This window comes from Anguilla anguilla, chromosome 13 (assembly GCF_013347855.1).
Source record: "Anguilla anguilla isolate fAngAng1 chromosome 13, fAngAng1.pri, whole genome shotgun sequence".
Lineage (NCBI taxonomy): Eukaryota > Metazoa > Chordata > Actinopteri > Anguilliformes > Anguillidae > Anguilla > Anguilla anguilla.
In genome coordinates, this window is record NC_049213.1 from 13,134,888 (window position 1) to 13,155,395 (window position 20,508).

Sequence of the window (20,508 nt, forward strand, 5' to 3'; positions counted from 1 at the left end):
AATGTTTTGGTAGCCTACGTAATATGCTGTCCCAGCACGAATGCTTAGCATTTTATAAAACGAATACTAAAGCAAGAAAAGAACAGAAGAGCACACGTTATAATTCCAAGACGTTGACAGGTTATAACCAAAAGTAGGCTACTGCGCCGCATAACATACAAGTTTGATTTGAAGTTATTATGAAAATAAATTGGTTTGCCGCTGCATATTTTCAAACATGGCGGGTAATGGCGGAAAATAAATACAACACAAATGCTACGAGTACTCGACCAATCAGAAATGTTCAGCGCTGCAAGCTCCACCCAAAAGGTTCCTGTACTTTCGGAAAGTACTACCCCCCGAGCAGGAACGTTTTGGGGGGTAAAACAAAGCCCCCAGAACTAAATTTAGACCCTAGTTCCTGCGGTGGAAACGCACTGAGTTCCTCAAAAGGTTCCTAGTTCCGGGGTATAGTTCCTGCGGTGGAAACGCGGCTTATGTCTGAATTCAACTGGCGCTCTTATCCAGAGCAATTTACAGATCTCATTTTTACCTACAATCCATGTATACAGCTTGATATTTTTACTGAAGCAAGTCAGAGCCTTGCTCAAGGGAACAATGGCAGCACCCCTAGCTAGGAATCGATGTCACAGCCTTCTAGTTGCCTAATTCCTGACGTTTATGCTAGACTGCCACCCCGGACTGTTGTGCAATATGTACACAAAGTGCTCTTGACTGTATTTGGCAAAATTAGCGACCTTCTGAGTATTTTTCAGCTTTCTCGTCCCGCTCGTACGGTCCTCACTGCTGCCCGCTGAAAACCATTATTAGCGGTGTGTTTCGCATGTGAAAATCTCTCCTGGGTACAGCCCCTGACACCTGTTTGGACTGGAGTGCTTTTCCAGGCTCTCCTTGCCAAAGGCAAATTGAAAACCTACTTTTTAAGGGTGCCCAGTGCTTTGCAGGAGGTTAGAAGTCTCTGTGGCAATGCCTCCACGGTTTGAGACCGGTGGGTGAGTCACGGAGAGTTGATTGATTGCAGACTGTTGTTCAGGGCTATATATTTGCTAAATTTAGCTGACAGATTTTAGTAAAAATAGTTTGTGGACCCAATTTTTTTTTTCCTGAATTCTAGAAATAACCTGACGTACAAGTCAAGATATTTTCCCTTAAAGAATGGTGTTTTCCAGCTAGACTTTTCCAGTTATTAATTTTCGATGCTCGATGCTCGACCTGCAGCCATATAAAGCGGAACCGACAATAGCATCCTTGTGATTTAGGTGGGGCTAGCCTGTTTGAGCTCAGTTATAAATTAGGGAATGGACGGCAGCTTTCAGTTTTTTTTTTCTTTCTGATTTAATTTATGAGACTGTGAAAAAGCAACCAGGGCGTGCAGTGGAAGTGAGGCAGGCTCCGTGGTATGTACACTGTTGGCAGGTTGGGCCGGTCTAGTGAGCTAGCTCCCCCGACCGTTTGGGTGTCCGGTCCGAAGCCTTTATACTATAGGGGAGTTTCGGGGCTCAAGTCACGCAACAGTGCTTCGTGTTTTTGTGAAAAGATGTCTAGCATTTGGTGGCCCCTGCTTGAAAGTGATGTATATTCTTACGGAAGGATGTAGAAAATAGGGTAGCCTTCGTTTGGTTTGCTTGGGCTCTGGTACACAGTACTCTAGTACTCTAGTTTGCTGTGGAGTTTGCGGTTTTGTCGGGATGTAAATGCCTTTAAGGACATTCATAACCTGTAATTGCTCTTGGACACAGGAGCTGGGGAGTATGGACTGAATAGCATATGGACTGAAAAGCACATCCTGGACCTTAAGCACCATGTAAAAAAAAAAAAAGTTATGTAAGTTTGGTGATTTGTACTCTTTTCTGTGCTTCACAAAAGCAAGGGCAAGAATCGCATTGCTGATCAGAACTGATGAAATAAGATTACCAAGTGGAACCCTGCTGCCGTCATTTCACGTGCGTGACTTGGCATGTCACTCGCTGTACCATTGTTAAATTATCAAATCTTACAGAATTGATTTAGAACTCTTAATGAATATGTATTGTTTCATTTTGGATTAAAACAATGGGCCTGATGAATCGAGGGTGTGTAGCTTTGAAACGCTTGCATGTTTAGCACATTTTTTGATGTAATGGGAAAAATGTTCGGTGGATAATAAAAAAAAAAATAAAAAAGCAAATTTCCTTTGCAGTGAGTTATATTTTCCAGTGGAGAAAGCCGAGCAGAGCTCATGCATGTTATACTTTGAACTTGCTCGAATGTCCGAAGAGTATATTTACACAAGAATTTGACTTTATTCAATTTAGTTTTACAGGGACAGCGCACGTTGATAAACATTTCAGTAAGTGTGCCAGTTTTGCCAACATGGCTAATATTCAGCTGTAGTCCCTGGGCAATTTTGCTGGAGCCAGCAACCATATTTGTGTACAAAAGGAATCCTTACTCGGGTACCTTGGAGATTTAACCGGACGTTTGATCAAAGCTTGGAGCACAGTCCTTTTTCAGGTCCTGGCACTTTTAATGAAGTGCGGGCTGAAGTTTCAACTTCTACGACGCGTGCCTCAGACTTTGTCTGCTCAGTGATAAGAGCAGCGGCGGTTGGCATTGACCAAGGAAAGGGCACAGAGAAGGGCGGCCGTCAAATCGGCCGTTCTTGCCTCTGGACCCCGCCACACGGCCCAACGCTTCGGCACTTTCCGCCGGGGCGGCAGATGCAGATTAAAGACTTCAGATCGACCCCCACCGGTCATCCAAAACAAGTCTGTTGCACAATAAGGGAACAGTACATCAAGATAAAGCCAGGCGACTTTGTTGTTTGGCTTCTATAGATACGGAACCCTTTGCTAAAGCAAGCTTTCTAGCATCGCAGACGAGGATACCTCCTACCACCCAAGAAGTTTTTGATGGTGTAGCCGTGCCAAGTCATTGGCTGTAGCCCGTGCTCTGTACGGGGCAGTTAACTGCAGAAATCCTGGTAGTGGGCAGATCTGAGATTTTGGAGTCGGTGGTTAACGCTGACGCAGCACGGTTCTTTCCCTTCTGTCCGTCGATGGGGGCCTGCCGTTACCCTCCCAACTGACTAAGCCCTGCTTTGGTGTGGTAAGGTCACTCAGCCTCAGGTGGTTCCCCCCCCCCCGACACCCTCCCCCAACACCGGCACCAGCAGGGCTTTTGTCAGCAGCAGAGCCGTTGCCAGGGAAACCTCTGCCCGGGCTAACGTGCCGTCTCTCTGCCCCGTCGTCCGCTTACTCACACATTAATCTTCCGCGGGAGCGCTTTCAAGTCGTGCGCGCACATTCCTCGCGCATTACTACGCGCACGCTGTAAAAATAACACCTGCCTGCGCGAAAATTTTTTATGGCGTCTTAATTTCGACGTCCCGAGGCGTTTTTTGACTATGCGAACCTGAATACCCGTTGCTCTGTAACCCTGTCTTGACCGTGCTGTCCGCTATATTATGTTTAAGTTGCAGCTCGCACGGTCGTTATATGTTTTTCCTGTGCTTGTCTGTGAATCGTCTTGATGCAAGGCAGTAGCACGCAGCCTTGATCCTGCCGTGCCGAAGATGGCTGTGGTTTTGACTTCATTTGAACCCCTAACTACATAATTGCTGCCATTATTATTGAATTATTAGGCTTATTGAACATGAGTGGCCGTGTGCCTGGGGGTAGTCGGCATTTCGTCATTCAGACTACGAGTTTTCACGCTTAGACTCCCAGTGGCAACCGTGCCGTGTCGTCAAATTGTTGCTGGCCCACAGGTCAGGACCAGGGCTGTACATCAGGATCGCTTATTGAATCAGCAATGGTTTGCGTGTGGCTGTGAATTTGTCAACCTTCTTTTTCTTTTTCTTAATGAATGATGATGGTTCTGTTTGGCCTGTGCAACACCCCCAATGCTTGGCAGTCGTGTGACGCGTGTTTTCCCAACAGAATACGCATCAGCAGGGTCCCCAGGTTTCCTCCTCTCACTTGTATAAAGAGACACTGTTAGCAGTGTTGTGGCTATATTAGACGGCACATTTCAAAATATACTTTTGAAATCCTGTTAATAGAGTCAGTTTCTCTTCTTTCTGGGGTTTTTGCTGGAACCGGTCATGTGGTAGTGAATGGCTTTGGGAATGGATGAACGTACTGGACTCTTTATCGGAGAAGCTTGAGAATTTCTTCGCTAGGTTTTTGTACCCTACTCATTCTGTTCTGGGTATGGGATTAAGAGGGCAGGGGGTGGATTCTGATTGGCCGTTTCTGGCAGCACGGCTCCTCTGATTGGTGCCCTGTGCTCACCTGCTGAGCGGGTGGGCGGAACTGGCCACATTTCGCCACATTGTCGCCGGCCTAGCCCTGTTCCTGCCCCTCCCCTATCGGAGAACGGGGCGTTTCATTCGCGTTGCCTGATGGGACTGGCGACTGGAGAGCGAGGTGCAGTAGCCCCTGCATCTTTTCTCTCTGCAGTCCTCCAGGTGGTCAGTAGCCATGGCAACGGGGGACTGCACAACTCAAGCGGCTGGTGCTGGCACACTGCAGATGCCTGTTGACGGAATGTAATGCTAGGTAATACTCTCTCTCCCTGGGTAATGGTGTGGACGACTGTGCCCTTCCCCTGGACTCCAGGACACGGTCCGTACCATCACGATCTAGGTGGCGTTCTGGACCATGGGGCACAGCACTGGAATAAGGGCAAATGTCACAGCTGGTAATGAGTCCTGAGGAGTGTTGGCAGGTGCTAGGACCCAGCTTCTTCCCGTGGAATCGAAGTCAGGACTATGCAGGAACTCACCAAGAGAACAAACACTTTACTGAAGAAAGTAAAAGTTTATTGTAATCTCACTGGCCAACAGGAAGGTCACCGAAACGCAACACAAGTTTGCGATAAAGCAACCCACCCCTCACTGGCCTTCTAGCCATCTAGTTTATATACCCTCTGGGGCCTTGTCTGGGTAGTACGCATGTCCATCCTATCTGCGAGGGCCTATCTCTTTGTTCCCTAGTGACATCTGTTTTGTACATAAACAACCTATGCCCTTGATGTTGCCTGATACCATGTGGCGTCACTACTTGCTGAGAGGAGAAACACATCACAGGCAACCCTGAGCCTGGAGAGCTGGAGATGTTTCCGGTTCTTGTTCCATCCAAACTTAATTGTGTGTTAGTTCGCTTTTTTGGAGTCTGACTCTGAGTGGACTTCCATCCACACCACAGTCATGCTGGTAGAGGGCACTTAACTTTTTTTTTTTTAACTGAGATAGACATGGGTCGTTTAAAGCTTGACCAGAATGAATCACGTGTGGTTCAGGTTCTTGAGCGGAGCGACCTAAGTCGACTCTCATTCTTGTTTGTTTTGGCGCCATCCCAGTTTCGAGCTCTCTCGTGGGAACGAGGCGCGGGCCCGTTTTCTGGGCGGGGGGTCCTGACGTCAGAGCAATGCGGTGGCGCCCAGGAGCGGTCGCTGCGGGGCCTGCAGCCACCGGTTCCTCCTGGCGCATCGGCGCACACGCCCGTCTCTCTCGCAGGTGTTTCCGCGGATACGCCCTGCGTCCCCCGCAGCACGCCCACCTGCCTCGTCAACACTGGGAAATATAGCGCGATACAAAGAAGAAAGACTTGCTGTCTCTCAGCATCTTGTCAACATCTCTCTCTCTCTCTCTCTCTCTGTCCACCTCTCTCTTCACTGCTCTCTCTCTCTTTTTCCCCTGTCGCCCACACAACGCAATCAGAGATACAAGGGGCCGATGAGGTAATGGATAATGTCTTAATGGCTCCTTGGTTAAGAGCTCTCAATCTGTCAGTGATCTGATTGCCCTTCGTCGACCGCCCCCGGGGTGAGGTAACTTCATTACGAGCCGCTGGAAAGTGAGGCTGTTTGGAAGCAGCTGCCGCCTTCGAGTGAGTTCCCCAGCTTCAGCCTCTCTCTCTCTCTCTCTCTCTCTCTCTCTTTACTACAGTAACTTACACTCGTTCTTTCAGAGGAGGGGCATGCCTTCACACTGGATGAGACCTTTCAATAAACAACCCCCAAAATGGCACAGAAACATGCAAGTTTTCAGCAATACACCGATGACTCTCACTAGTTGGCCAGTATGCGGACAGACTTTATTCTAAGGCTCAGGGATGCGTACTGTAGTGTACGGTCTCAGATGAGCACAGTAGTAAGAGTGGAATGCTTTGAATGAGGTGAATGCACCAACAATGCATTATTTAAGGGCTGAGTTTACACAAAAAAACATTTTCTTTCTTTATGAAATAAAAAGAACTGAAATTTCAAAAATGAAGCCACTTCAATTTTAATAATTTGATTGACATCACGAGTATGATGATTTTCTGTCAGGTTCTTGGTGGTCATTTGAAGGAGTTAAGAGTTGGGGCCTGTTTCCACTGGGAAGGAAAACTAACTATGACTGACTATAAATATGTAAAAATGTTTTCAATTCAATAACAATGAGCAACAAAGACAGTGATTATTTTGACCACTCTAAGAATAAGTTTTAGGATCCCTCTTCAGTGGAAAAAAAAAAAACCGAAACATTTATTTTTCAGTCATTGCTTTGTGGCATCTGTTCACACAGGAAACACACATGTATTGAGCGACAGGTGTGTCCAGTGTTCACTTTTTACATTGTCAGCATTTGCAGATGCGGACACTGGAAAATAGATTATCATCATATTTGTCATCCCCTGTGCAAACAGGCATTAAGGTACCATCTAATCTCTCTGTGCCTCAGGCTGAAATAACACGGGTCCGATTTCAATCTGCAGGATCCTAAAATGATACGACAGCGTAGCGACGCGCTCGGTCAGGACGACGCTGTCCCCGCTGTGTGGGAAGGTTAAAGGTTAAGCACGTGACCTTTTCTTCCAGGTGACCATAATGGACACGGGCGTGAGGGGCACGATCGCGGTGGGCCTGGTGCCGCAGTACTACAAGCTGGACCACCAGCCCGGCTGGCTCCCGCACTCCATCGCCTACCACGCCGACGACGGGAAGTGAGTCCCAGCCCGCTCCCGCCGCCCGAGCGCCAGCGCCGCTCCACGCGCCGAACGCGGTCTGCGACTCCAGTTTGGAACGCCGCTCGTTTTGGACCGCCCGACTCGTTTACGCTAGACGAGCCTCGTCTGGAAGTCTCGTGGGGGGGTTAAAGTGCACGTTTTGACAGTGTTTACTGAACTATTTAATGTGGACATTAAGTGTGTGTTTCGTTCGTGGGGGGCCGCATTGTTATCAGTCTTCGCCTCCTTGTTCTTTTGTCTGATGATGTCATTGATGGTGTTTACTGTAGTTTATCAAGGCATCTCAGAGGTGTAGGCTTCAGACTGACAGGCCCGAGTGAGCGTGGCTTGTGGTGCCGGGGAATCTTTCCTCTGTTTTTGTCTGTTTGCGACCTCTTGGCTTCCGGTTCACACCTCTGCCTGACCCGCAGGCTTTACAACGGGAACACCGTGGGACAGCAGTTTGGTCCTAAGTGCAACCGTGGAGACCGGATCGGCTGCGGGATCCACCTGGAGTCTTTTGATGCCGGACTGACAACTGTTTTCTTCACCAAAAACGGCAAAGAGGTAAGACTGTGCTGCCCTGCTACCCGCACCCTCCCTGCTAACTCCAACCCCCCCCCCCCCTTAATGTGTCACGTTTGACTCCCCTGCCTCACACATCTTGTGTCTAACTCTTGGAACGCGAGGGACGTGTTGACAGTCAACGTTACACAGAAAAGACAGAGTCAGTCATGGAAGAGTGCAATTCTAGGGCGACAGGTCAGGCACCAAGGTTGAAAAAAAAAAAAAAAAAAAAATTAATTTAAAATCTTGCCTCCAGTTTTGGGTGTTCCCTTCTCTTTGTCGTGTGTAAATCTGTTTTTTTTCTTCTTCTTTCCAAATAGCCGGTGCAAAAATGCACCCTGTGCCAGCATTTCCATTAGTGCGTAATTATTAGCCTGTATCTGAATCACGTTTGCAGTGACTGGAACAAAACCTGGCAGTCAGCGTGACTGACAGAAGACGTTGTTCGTTATTCTGCCCACTTAATTCTTCAAAGCGTTTGTTAACTCCTCTTAAAAGCAGCCCTATTAGCCTGTCTGCTCGTCAGATTGCTACCTTTCGGGCAACCCTTGAAACATTCACGTGTAACAAACTCGTCTCTCAAACCGGTACTTCTCACAGAAGTGAAAAAAAAACTAATAAATGAAAGGAATCGGCGAGTAAATCACTTTTAAAAGAAATTTTTTTTTAAAGCGAATACAAACATTTACATGACAACGTAACCGTGTGACACAAGGTAACCCGCTTGCACTCAGATGGGGGAGAAGTGACTTAACGGCGCAGACGTTGTTCTCATGCTCATGGAGACTGACTTACTGTGCCACTTCACCATGCCCTTTGTTTATCCTAATTTTTATACAAGCCCATTTCCTTGCATGGCTATTTCTGACATAATGTGCCCTTAAGAGGCTAAGTCATCCCAATTAAGGACCTGCAGCGTTTTACGAGTCAGCAGTTTCAGTTATGGTTGGAACGAGAACCAGAATACATGGAGGTGCCCCAGGACCCCCAGGAAACACTGGCTTCATAGCAGCGGTCCGAGTATGGAGAGACGTGTGCAGTGACCTCACTTCCTGCTCAAGAGATGTGGAACAAAGATGAGCAACAGGGTGACATCCATCAAAGAACACGTCTGATTAAACTTGTAAATAAGACATAGGATTAATAAACATAAGATTAGAGAATTAATTTACAAAGCAACAAAACCCCAGACTGAGTTTTATACAGCATTTGAATTTGTTACATGTAAAAGATTAATGATGAAGTTAATTGTATTACCGCTTTGTTTCTGATTTGTGACGGTTCCTTTTCCCCCTTTTCTCATGCTATGGACACTGTTTACTTTTATTTTGAATGGATTTTGAAAATGACGTTGTTCCATTCAGTTCTTAATAATGAATTGCATATAAATATAATGAAAAGGCCTAGTCAGTGATTATAACGATCATTCTGCATTACGTTTATGTAGATCCTTGGGCTGATTTCAAAACCCTTTTACCGTCAAGCGTATGTATAAACTCATCTTCATGATTCATGATCGCCATATTGAAGCAGTACTCTGACCACACATTGCAGGAGATGTAGATGGAGATCTTCAATTAGCCAGTTAAACCTGAACTGGGGGATAATTTTGTGGCCAGATTGAGGATTTTACCGGAACCCTGGGGGACTTCCATCTCTGAGAGAAGTGCCAAATGGACCTTTTATGACCACAGTGAGTCAGGACCTCTGTTTGACGTCTCATCCGTGAGACAGTGGTTAGGTAAATTCTTGCAGCACATCGATTCCTCCTTCAGAACAGCCTCTAATTTGGGAACATCTGCCTTCATCCAGACTAATTGGTTGTTTTTTTACCAAACAAGAGTAGGCAGAAAGAATGACTGACGATTCGAGTGGGGTTTTTTCCACTTTTATCGAACTTTACACGACCTTTAACCTTTACCAGAAGTGGGTGCATTTTTTGTAGAAAATTCTGGTCGGATCAGATTTTGCTTTTGCTAATGCTAGCTAGCTAACAGGAGTGTCCACTAGGAACATACATCTGAAAATCATCGGATTGGATGGAAAATATATCCCACATCCTCTCAGGAGTTTGTATTGGGAGGATGGTATGAACAAATGGTCAGAAATGCTGTATGTGGATAGTTTTAATTAATTTGTGGACCTTGTGTTGATGGTGCTACTATACGGAAGTACAAAAGAGCCAATGCAGTGATAATACAGTGTCATTATCTACAACTGTCCGCCCAGCTAAACAAGCCAGCTATCGGTATGTTGCGGATGTAGTCTTCGTGTATTCAGAATTACACACCTGACTGAAATCTGTGCTGTACGTGACAGACCCTGCGGGGCTGATTTGGGCGGCGTGGCTGTCTGTGCCGTGCAGGTGGGCTCGGTGGTGGTCCCGGCGTCGGCGGACGGACTCTTCCCGGCCATCGGGATGCACTCCCTGGGCGAGGAGGTGCGGCTGGACCTGCAGGCGGAGTGGGGGGCGGACGAGGACGACAGCGTGATGATGGTGGACAGCCACGAGGACGAGTGGGGGCGGCTCCACGACGTGCACGTCAGCGGCACGGTAAGGCCGACCGCCAGGAACGCCGGGAACACCGGCTGCTTTGCGCCTCCTGTGCCCAGCGTGGTCTAACTCCAGGATGGGGCTGTGAAGTCCAGGAAAGTTTGTGCAAGTAATGAAGTCGTCAATCAATCGGTGAACAAATACAATCGGTGAACAAGTACGTCAACCGAAAATTATTTGAATGGAAAAACCAGGAAACGCGGAGCCTGTAATGGTAAATCTGGTAAATGATCCATTCGTTCTGTAATTATTCATTCATTTGGGAGCACGTATCCATCAGTGCAGTACATACCACTGTGAGTAGACTGCTGAATGGATAGATGCCGGTAGGATTCAGTGTAGTCCTGTGGTATATCAGTATATCAGGTTGAATGGAGGTTCTGGTAAACTCTTGGGCATAGGAGGCTGGCTTCTAAGTTCTGACAAGCTAGTTGCTTATTATTATCATTATTAATATCTTGTTCTTCATCATTGACCAATCTTATTTGATATTGCAGTCTACCCTAAAAATCACATAGGAAGCATGTGCATTTCAGTTCTGCAGTGTTGTGATGAGGCAGTCTAATTAACATACAGGGTTTTATTTGTTGTGAAATGGGTGCTAATTTGTGGAGAATAATGCAAGGATAATCTCACACCTTTGTAGAAAGTGTTCCGATGCTATCTTTGTATTTGAATGAATTTGCGATATGGAGCTGCTGCCAGTAGCTGTAATGGGTAACCCAGCGTACTTCCAAACTGTCCTCCAATGGCTAACTTTTATTGGGGGAGAAAAACTGAGGCCCAAGAACAGGACCTTGAGGGACTCCACATGTTGCTCTGATGAGATATTTGATGCATTCATACAATTCTGTTGTATAGTGATGGTCTGAACCATGAGAGAGTGTCTTTAATCATGTTTTTTAATTGGCTGAAAAGAGGTGAATGATCAGTGTTGTCAGGGGCCTCGCTTGACCCCAAGAGGGTTCCGTACGTTAAACATGTGGGAAAACACACATGAATCATTGACAACTTTCTCAACTCTGTGCTGTGCCCTGGGTGAAAGCTTGATTGCAATATTTCACAAATCCCTTGGGATCTGAAATAACGTCAGTAATTGTTATGACACCACGTTGCCCAAAATTTCTGAAAGTGATTAGAAAGGGCTCTAATACTCTGTGGTGTTTGGATCTAGGATTAAGAATGTCATTACAGCTGTATAGAGGGAGTCAGGAATATATCTTGTGGAAAAGGAAGTAGAAGGTAGAAAGTATCCTGACTCGGTAGTATCAGCTAGTGTTTTCTTGCATTTCCAGGTAACAGTTTTCTAATGTCACAATTTATAAATGAAAATTCAATGATATTATGTAATAAATTGTGTGTGTGGGAGAGGTGTGCGCAGTTCAAAGAATTCCTTTAATCAATGATCTTTACTGTTAACATATACAATAATCGATAGTCGTTAAGTTCCATTAACGACTAGGTCACCAATAAAAATTTGAGTGACACAAGAGGCCATACTTTTCCTGACTCCAGGCTTTCTGAATGGGTTTCTTTCCATCCACATTTGAAACGCATTAGACCAAAGTATCTAACACAATGTGAAAGCACATTGCAATATCTTTTTAGATGGGTGTTAAATTTAGACTGAAAGGAGAATTTAACATCTCTTCCTTCTCCTGCTACACTTAAATTGTCTATTAAAATCGTACAGATGTAGCTCAAGGATATAGCCTGCATGTGTGCAATAATAAATGAAAGACATTTTGTTGCAATTTAAAAAAACTTTATTGTAACTTAATTCCACGTATAAGCAGGGATAGGTATCGTTTAGATTTTGCCGGCAACGATGTTAAAACTATACAAAACGGTACCAGTTTCCCCCTCACTGGCTCCGCCTACCTGCCTATGAAGTTTTGCAGACTGTATCTGTGCCAGTACCCAGATGTCCAAGCCTCTCAGTAGGTTAAAATATTCAGCTCCATCTGGTGGGCGATTCAAATCATTGTTTTCAATGAAAGTGGGGTGCCACATTTGGCAACCCTAAATAAAATGAATTCTTTTAATCGTTAAGCTTGATCAACGTGAATATGTGACGAAGAGTAATTGATCATCGATTAATCGACAACATCCCTAGTGTGTGTGTGTGTGTGTGTGTGTGTGTGTGTGCGTGCGTGCGTGTGTGTGCGTGCATGTGTTTCTGGATAAAACAAAACCATTGCTGGCAATGGTTGGAAGTATGAATTTGGAACATGCACATACATAGATTAAATAATCAAAAATAGTTAACAAAATTTTTTAAATTCTAAAACATTTCAAAATAAAAGATCACCAAATATTACCTAGGCTGCCGTTCTAAATGGGTAATATAGGAGGCGGGCAGGGCTTGTTGTCATTCACTTTTTTTTTACCATCAGTTGAAAAGATGGCCAGCTTGCAAGAGTGCTAAGTGGAATGATTTTGAGAAGCTCAATCAACTTGTTGACGGTTAGAATTCACATCCCTAGTTGGAAGCATTGATGAGGATGGATCATTGGATCATGGGTTTTCTCAAAAAACATTGATAAAAGTCCAAAAATGAACAAGACCAGTGGAAATTAGATCTATTATTCATCGTAATGGTCTACATTAAAGCATCCAACTCTATGCTCTCCAGTCTGTTGCATATCTTATCTTAATGCGTTTAGGTATTGTGCTGGGTATATTTATCCAAAATGTTTTGTTATTTTTGTTGGATTATATTTTCAGTCTGAATACATTAAGAGTCGTACTACTCTTTGGCCTTCTTTTGTTGGTTTTTCTGGATTAACGATGAATCACATCAGCGTAGTCCTCTTGATCTAGTTACACCTAAGTAACTTGTCACTTAAACACTGTGACTGTGACACATCTTCGACAAATGTGCCATTGTCCCATCTTGGACTAAAATTTGACCACTGCCCATCTTTGACCATTTCTGACCCTGGCTCCTCGTTTTGTTACATATAAGTCTGGCTGCAAAGACACAGTCTCCACAAGTCATGTAACTGGCTCCAGCTTGCCTAAAATTGGGTGGTACACAAGGTGCTACCTTCCATGAAAGCCACTGGAGAGAGTTAAATATACTAATCTCCCCACAGGAGTGTTTTCTCTGTATGTATGGGACTGTATGTAGACTGCGTCCTGTGGAGTTTGAATCGCTTACCATTTTACGAGGTGTTGCCAATGGATCCAGTCAAATTGTAAAAAATTTAATTTCGAAATAGGAGGGATTTATGAACTGTGTACGCTTAAATCAAAAATGAAGACTTATGGCACCCAGAGGAATCTTGGCTCGGCCATGCTCGTGTGTTTGGACGTTCTAGCAGTCGGGGTGCCCCGTAGAATGCCCCGTAGAGTAGTTTCTTTTTTTTTTCCCCTCCCTGGGGGTGACAGCGTCTGCATCTGGCGTAGCCGTGCCGATTTAGGGGGCTGAAGATTGAGGAGGAGATTAGCGCGTGTTTGGACAAGCTCAAGGACCATTGAGCTCTCTTAGCCGAGGCCGGTCGCTCCTCCGGTTCCCTTCCGCGGCGAATAAATCCCCGCGCAATATAAACACAATCACAGCAACGCGGAGCGGGAGCACGGCCCCTTGGGAAGGATTTTCCACCCGTCAGGATTAAGCACAGTCAGCCACATGAGTAGAAAAAGATCTTTATTTATTTGTTTAACCACATGACGGTGCACAAATCTGTTCGTCCAAGCAGCGTCGGCTATAAAGCAAATTTTCATTTGCGGTTCTCGGGCGGGAAAACATTAAAACCTCACCATCAAAACAAAAATTGCATGATGCGAGGTTTCATGAAATGTAAATTTTAGACATACATAATACATAAATATTTTAATACAGTATGAACTCAAGAGTTTAAAAAATGTAGTCGGATAAAGAGGCAAATATGATTGGCTGGCAGCACTTGTGGTGTGGTGATATCAGGGACTTAGAACTTCCTTAGACTTCTCTTCTTGATCCCACTATTAGCAGAAACTTTAAAACCAAAAAGCTTGTGCAGTCTGGGTCAAAGCAAGGAAAATTAATTCAGTATTATGTGAAGCTAAATCCAATTTATTTTGTCTTATAGTGATATGGGACAGACATGCATTGACCAGAATATTTGAACATTTGAACTGTCCTTTATTGCATCATGTAACACACAAAAGACCCCCGTCATTCATCTCATCTGTTGATTGGAGGTGGAAATTGAGTGTTCTTGAGTTAGCGGTTGACAGCACTTGGTGGCTTCATCCTTTATGGGGTTCATCAAGCCTCTCTGTCCTAGCACTATATTGTGTATAGCTGGCTAGCATTGTGAATTAGCTGCCTTGTCGAAGGCTAGCTACAGGCTTTACCATTACCACTAATGGCAACGCTGTGTGTACTGACCAAGGCAGAAAAACAATCTGTGAAAGTAGCCTTCAGCTGTTATAATAGGTTAAACTGTGCCTTCAAGATGAACCACCTGGTGATGAGTTGGAATTTGCGAAGGGGAACGCTGCATTTGCATGCGGACAGCATCACATTTCCAACTTTGTAGTTGGCCCTTTCCTGCACACTGTTTACCCTGGTCTGGTGAGGAAGATGTTCCTGTTTAGATGAAGGACTGTCTCCTTTCAGATCTTTCCCAGCTGTCATTGAGCCCATTGAGGTACAACCCCACACACGCGCCCCCTCCTTTCTCTTCTACTTGTCTCAGTTAGACGCTAACAGATGACATCCATCAACTGGTGTTGAATCGAAGCTTTTGTGAAAAAAGAAAAAAAAAAAAGTCGGCACATTTTGTGTTTTTTTTTTTTTTCAAGACTCAACGAATCTCTTCCAAGACAGACAGAGACATACTTATTTTCTTTGCGTTACGCATATCCCACTATGCCTGGAGTTCCAGGAAACTTCCTTTAAGCCATATTGGGACCACATGGGCCACGGTATCGTCTGATTTTTTGCTTTGTTTATATGCTATGGTCTTAAATGGTCACCAGCCATTTACCATTGTAATTGGGCTTTTGTCAATGGGGCAGTGCCTTAGATACTACATGGTCATCCCCTTGGGATTTGATCATTTAGCGCAAGTGAACAGGCTCTGGCTGGACTTGCAACATCCTTTAACTCAACTCAACTCATGGCCTGAGTACTGGAAATGGTGATGTTCTGTTGATTTGACGTGTCTTTGGCTTATCACTCAAATACTTAAAATAAAAACGCAAAATAATTGAATGACATGGATGTTGTTTACAGGCTGAAGCAATCCACTAGCTTTGTGTTTAGTCTTCTGATGAGCAGACCTTGAGCGTGTGTGGTCGTGTAACTAGGTTGAATGCTACTTGTTTATTTGCGGTCGTTGTTTCTCATTGATAACTAACTACAACATTACCCAGCTCTATGTCTGTTCGATAGAATTTTTCTGTGTGTTTTTCATATACTGCAAGTGTTATGCGTTTTGGGGGAACCACTGCCCCAGTGGAGGTGAGCGGTCATCTGCTTGACGCCTGCTGAAGAGGTGTCAGACTTGGCCGGCCGCGGGGCGGCCTTGTGTGAGGATTTGTGGGGCTCGGGCTCGACGTGAAGCTGGGCTCTATCTCAACATCGGCCTTGCTTCCCCGAGCACCAATCTGGAGGCACATGGTCCGAGACCTCGTCAGAATCCCTGGATCTCAGCGAGGAAGCCCTCCACTGCGCGGTGCGTTTCAGTGTGCACGTGGGAGGGGGGGCGCACGGCAACAACGCTGTTAACTCTGACAGATTTACAAGCACCCAACCCGCCAGATCTTTTTTTTCCTCTTTTTTTTTTTTCCTTTTTCCCCCCCCTCGTGTCAAACCGTGTGCGGGCACCGTGGCCTCGCCGAGGGTTTTTGTTGTGGTTGGACGTCGGCGGCTTGTCAGCACAGGCGGCCCCAGATCGGCGGGGTGAGTCAGACCGCCCGGCAGCGGGTCCGTCTCCGGAGCCCCGGTGCGTCACGCCGCGCGCCTGCCCCGGGCCGGTGTCGCGACTTGTTCTCCCTCTCCCCATTCCCACGTCTCCCTCGCTCCTCTCGTCTCCCTCGCTCCTCTCGTTTCTCTCGCTCCTCTCGCTTTTCAGAGCGACTTTGGGAAAGGGGCCGACGGCGTCAGTCTTTTAGGACGCGTGGGATGTGAGTCAGACAGGACGCGCACGGCATTAGCAACTTTCTTGGTAACGATTAACAAAAAGGATACCCAACAGCAGCTGGGTTGCTCCCGGGCAAACGGGCCGCATTCCTTCTCACGCTTCGGCACCTCTCTTCCCCCCCCCCCCCCCCGCCCCCCCCAAATCTTCACTCTTACCATGTCACCATGACACCCAAAACCACACGCCTCCTCTTTTTCCTGTATCGGCGCAGCTCTCTGGAGAGGAATTTGCCACCTCATTCCCGGCTGGCCCATGCAAACGTGCCTCTCGTAAGTAGAAGGATGACAAACTAGAGAGGGATTTTAAGGTACGTGCCTTGGTCCTGCTCAACTTCCTGTCACTCTTTGTCAATGAGCAGTGACTAACACCCTTCTCGTGCAGTGCCAGCCTTCTCGTAATCAATTTCACAACTTTGGACATCTCGTCAGAAAACAGGATCGAAAACGGGAAAAACTTGATCATTTGTGATCGTTTGGCCAAGAAAAGTTTTTTCTGCTTTTTATGCATTTGTGTTCTTAATTAAGAGTTCAGCACATTTGTGGTAACTGCTGAGTTTTAGGTGACTTCTGGAAAAAATTATAGTTTTCAAGGGAAGCACTACTTGCATTTCAAATATATGATTGCCATGTAGTTATTTCAGAGGAGAGTAGTTATGATGTGATGTTTTATACTATACACTTGTGCAGGTAAGGGAGCCAGTGCTTTTAGATATATACCACTACCGCTTATTCTGCTAGCTGTTGTGAGCCAACTGGCAGTGAGATATCTTAATGCCATCTATTAATGCCATAATTACAGTGAACCTATAATATACAAGTCTGTGTAGCCTATAGCAATAAATAAGATTGTAAATACCTTACATTTTCATCAGACCTGTTTTCAAAACTACATGTTACTGAATAGGACACTAACTATATTTAAAATGTATTTTATTGCACTTTGTCAGTTCTCATATGTATAATTGGAACATGAATCGGTGACAAACCACAACACAATGCAGCACTGTGCTTTGTTCATTTCCCCTTGAGGCAATTTCTTGTTGGGCTGGGAGATGGTGCAAACACTTTCACAGTTTAATTAAGTCAACTGCAGTTCTGTAAAAAAAAGCCAGTTCCTGGAATTACAGGAGTCTGTCTTCAGGTAGTGTAGTTTTCAGATATCAAGAAGTTTTCGAAGATTTAGATGGTTTAGAAGTCCCATATAGCGTTGTTCCCTGATGCATATGTTAGGTTGACATCTTAAAAAGTATTAGATTTTTTAAATACATAATTTCTTATGCTTAAATTTAAGCATAGAAAAAAGTCACAACAGAGTAATGCATGTAGTAATTGGAGAGAACACAGTAACTTTGTCTAATGATGGAGTGAATGTTTCATGAAGTCGTACCCTTGACTGTCTATAGGCAGCACCACAGACTTGAATTTGGAATGGAAAATTTCCCCTTAAACTGATTCATTCAAACAACAGTCATTATTTGCAAAATTCTCAATACAATCAGATGCAGCCAGCTCTCCTCTATTATGCTATTAGGCAAGTAATAAAATTATTTTCATTTGCATCTCAAAATTGTGCACATTTTATCAACATTAATTAAAATTGTGGATACATTTACTGTTTGTTCTCTCCACAAACAGTATTCCGGAGAATATTCATGGCAAATATGTGCAGATTTGATCATTTTAACAGTCCTGAGGTTCAGGTTTTGTTGGATGGTGCTTATTTAAGGTTGTGCTGAAAGCTAACATGGTAGTTAACTGAGTGGTGTGTATTTTTTAGTTTAGTGTACTTACTGATTGAAACAGTTTTTTCTAAATTGAATTTCTTCCATCACCCTAACATGATGGTAAAGAAAGGAACTGTGTATTTACCTGCCATGGATTGTTCAGATCATTGGCACACTTGTTAATCAAGGAAAACGAATGAAAACATTAAATTAATAATCAGTAAATAAATCAATAATCAATTTTAAGTGAGGCCTGATACTGGTAATTCCGGTATTAACGGTGTTTCCGAGGGAAGTAATAACGGTGTCAAAATAGTGACACCATGAGAAGCCTACACTGATCCCTGGGGAACTTCTGTTGAGAACTAGAGAGGGTGTCTTTAGAACAGTTAAACTTTGTGAAGGTAGGGGGCTAGTATTCCCTTCCCTGCTGGCTATTCATTAAAGGTGTGTGTGTATCTGTGTCTGTGTGTGAAAGATTGATTGTATATTCCCTCATGGCAGGCTGGCAGTTGAGAGGATGAGAAGATGAGATTAGAGTCAGAACTTGTCCATGGGAAAGTGTGCACAATGGGGCCCCTTCTTCTCTGTTGATGATTCATGATAGCATGGCATGAGAGGAACTGCTGATGTGAGATGTTACCGTTAAAGAACCCCCACCAATTTTCAGTTTCAGGTACTTCCTTTTTAAGTAATAAGACACTTAAAGAATGACGTTCTGCAGAAACCGACCGTCATGCCAGTTAGAACCGAGTAGACCAGCTCCTCACAAAACTATTCGGTCAGTGTGATGCATTCTCCTGAATAAACAGAAACTAAGGGTGGTTTCACACCTGCTCTGGTTAAATCTGACTCTGGTTCGTTTTTCCCCTTGGTGCGATTCGTTTGGACAAGTGTGAACACAGTAATCGCACTCTGGTGCGGACCAAAACAACCGCACCAAGACCCTTGAGAGGAGGTGGTACCCCGCAAGTTTGAGCTAAACGGCTGCTGTAGCCGTTTTATTATATTTTACTACATTAGCTCCCTTGTTCTGCTCAGTTGTCTGAAGGCAGCACGTCTTCTTTGCAAAGTGTGAAGCAGTATAGTATTTTCAAGACGTTTCCTCGAAGTGCATTCGGCATTTTGCGGGTATAGTTTTGCCTGGTATATTGCTCAGATAATTACCACGGTTATGAGCAAATGCCAACTCTGCCGCTGCTCCATGTTAAATTGAATTTCGCTCACAGAAATATGCACAGGACCTTCTTCCTGTATTTACTTTCTTGCTCCCGCCCCAGACACATCTGACCAACAAGCGGAGTGAACGTTCTCACGTGGTTTGTAGTGATGCATTTTGGTTCGCTTGGATTTTTCTCTGTGTGAAAACAAACTGAACTAAGGGGAGAACGCTCCAAGTTTACAAACTCATCAACTGATTCGGACCCGAGCAAACGAACTGTAGGTGTGAAAACGACCCAAGATGTGTCCCTATGTTGTACTTCTGTGTTTGGTGTTTTTAGTGTTTTTGGAGACCAGACCATATAATTTGTATTGAAAAAGTATTAAATAATTAAAGAATCTCATGCTGTGGGAATATAATAATAGCAAATGAGTTAAATGAACATTCATCTCAGTTGGTACACATCTAGAGAATAAAGAAAAGTCCACCTAGTACTGATAGACCTTTCTGCAACTATGTTCATCCATGGGAAAGTTTGTAGTGAAGTGGCCGAGCTGATGGTGTACCTTAAAAATGAATGCTGTATGCAGATGAAGTATGCTTAGTAAATTTTCATTTAAGCAGTTCTCATTGGTAGTTTCTCTATTCAACTTAGACCTGTGGTGAACCTGTACAGTTTGGTATTGAAGATTGCTATCAGCATATCACCGTGTCACTGATGAAGGCAGTATTCCAAACTTGCTGCATTTTGACTGAAAAACACTTAATGCATATATTGGTGCAAATTTTGTTTACAAATTTCTGTTAGTTTAGTAATTATTAGTTACTTACTAGTTGCTTACATTTGTGTTGAACAGATGCTACAAGCCATTAAAAGCTAGCTCTGTACTCTTGAATCTATTGAACTCCATTTTGATCGCCAACATTGCAGTCACATGGCTTTCACTGGTATACGTGGGCACAAGAAATATGTAGGCACTGAGAATAATATAGTAATAATAGAGTTATTTATTCTGTTAAAGTATAAACAATTTCAATAATAAATCAGATTTAAGAAGACATACAAATGCCAAAATAGTCATTCAGGTGGCAGGCTTCTGTTTTGGTTGCTAGTTACAACAGGAGGAGATTAGAAGCAACAGTAGAAAGGATTAGTGTTTGAATGGTTGGAGGAGTTCTCAGGTGAGTGGGTGATTAATGCTATTAATGTACATTGGAAAAAGAGTAGGAGGGAAGGAAGAACCTTTTGAAACCGAAGACGTTTCTGACAGATTGACTGTCCCAGTGAGACAGTGGGAGTTGTTGAGAACCCCGGACCTGCCAAGGCGTTGTTGACCTTCACAGAGTCTGAAACAGGAATCAGACCACCCGCCAAATGCGGGTAGATTATA

General features: G+C 44.5%; 1 protein-coding gene across 1 annotated transcript in view; it reads left to right on the top strand.

Annotated features, from left to right (window-relative positions):
* LOC118210712 (SPRY domain-containing protein 3-like) overlaps positions 1-20,508 on the top strand; it is a 57,775-nt gene that overhangs the window by 4,400 nt on the left and 32,867 nt on the right. Inside the window, exons 4-6 of the mRNA XM_035387109.1 lie at positions 6,847-6,971; positions 7,406-7,541; positions 9,907-10,095. Coding sequence (XP_035243000.1) covers positions 6,847-6,971; positions 7,406-7,541; positions 9,907-10,095 — 450 coding nt within the window. The remainder of the gene's footprint in view (positions 1-6,846; positions 6,972-7,405; positions 7,542-9,906; positions 10,096-20,508) is intronic.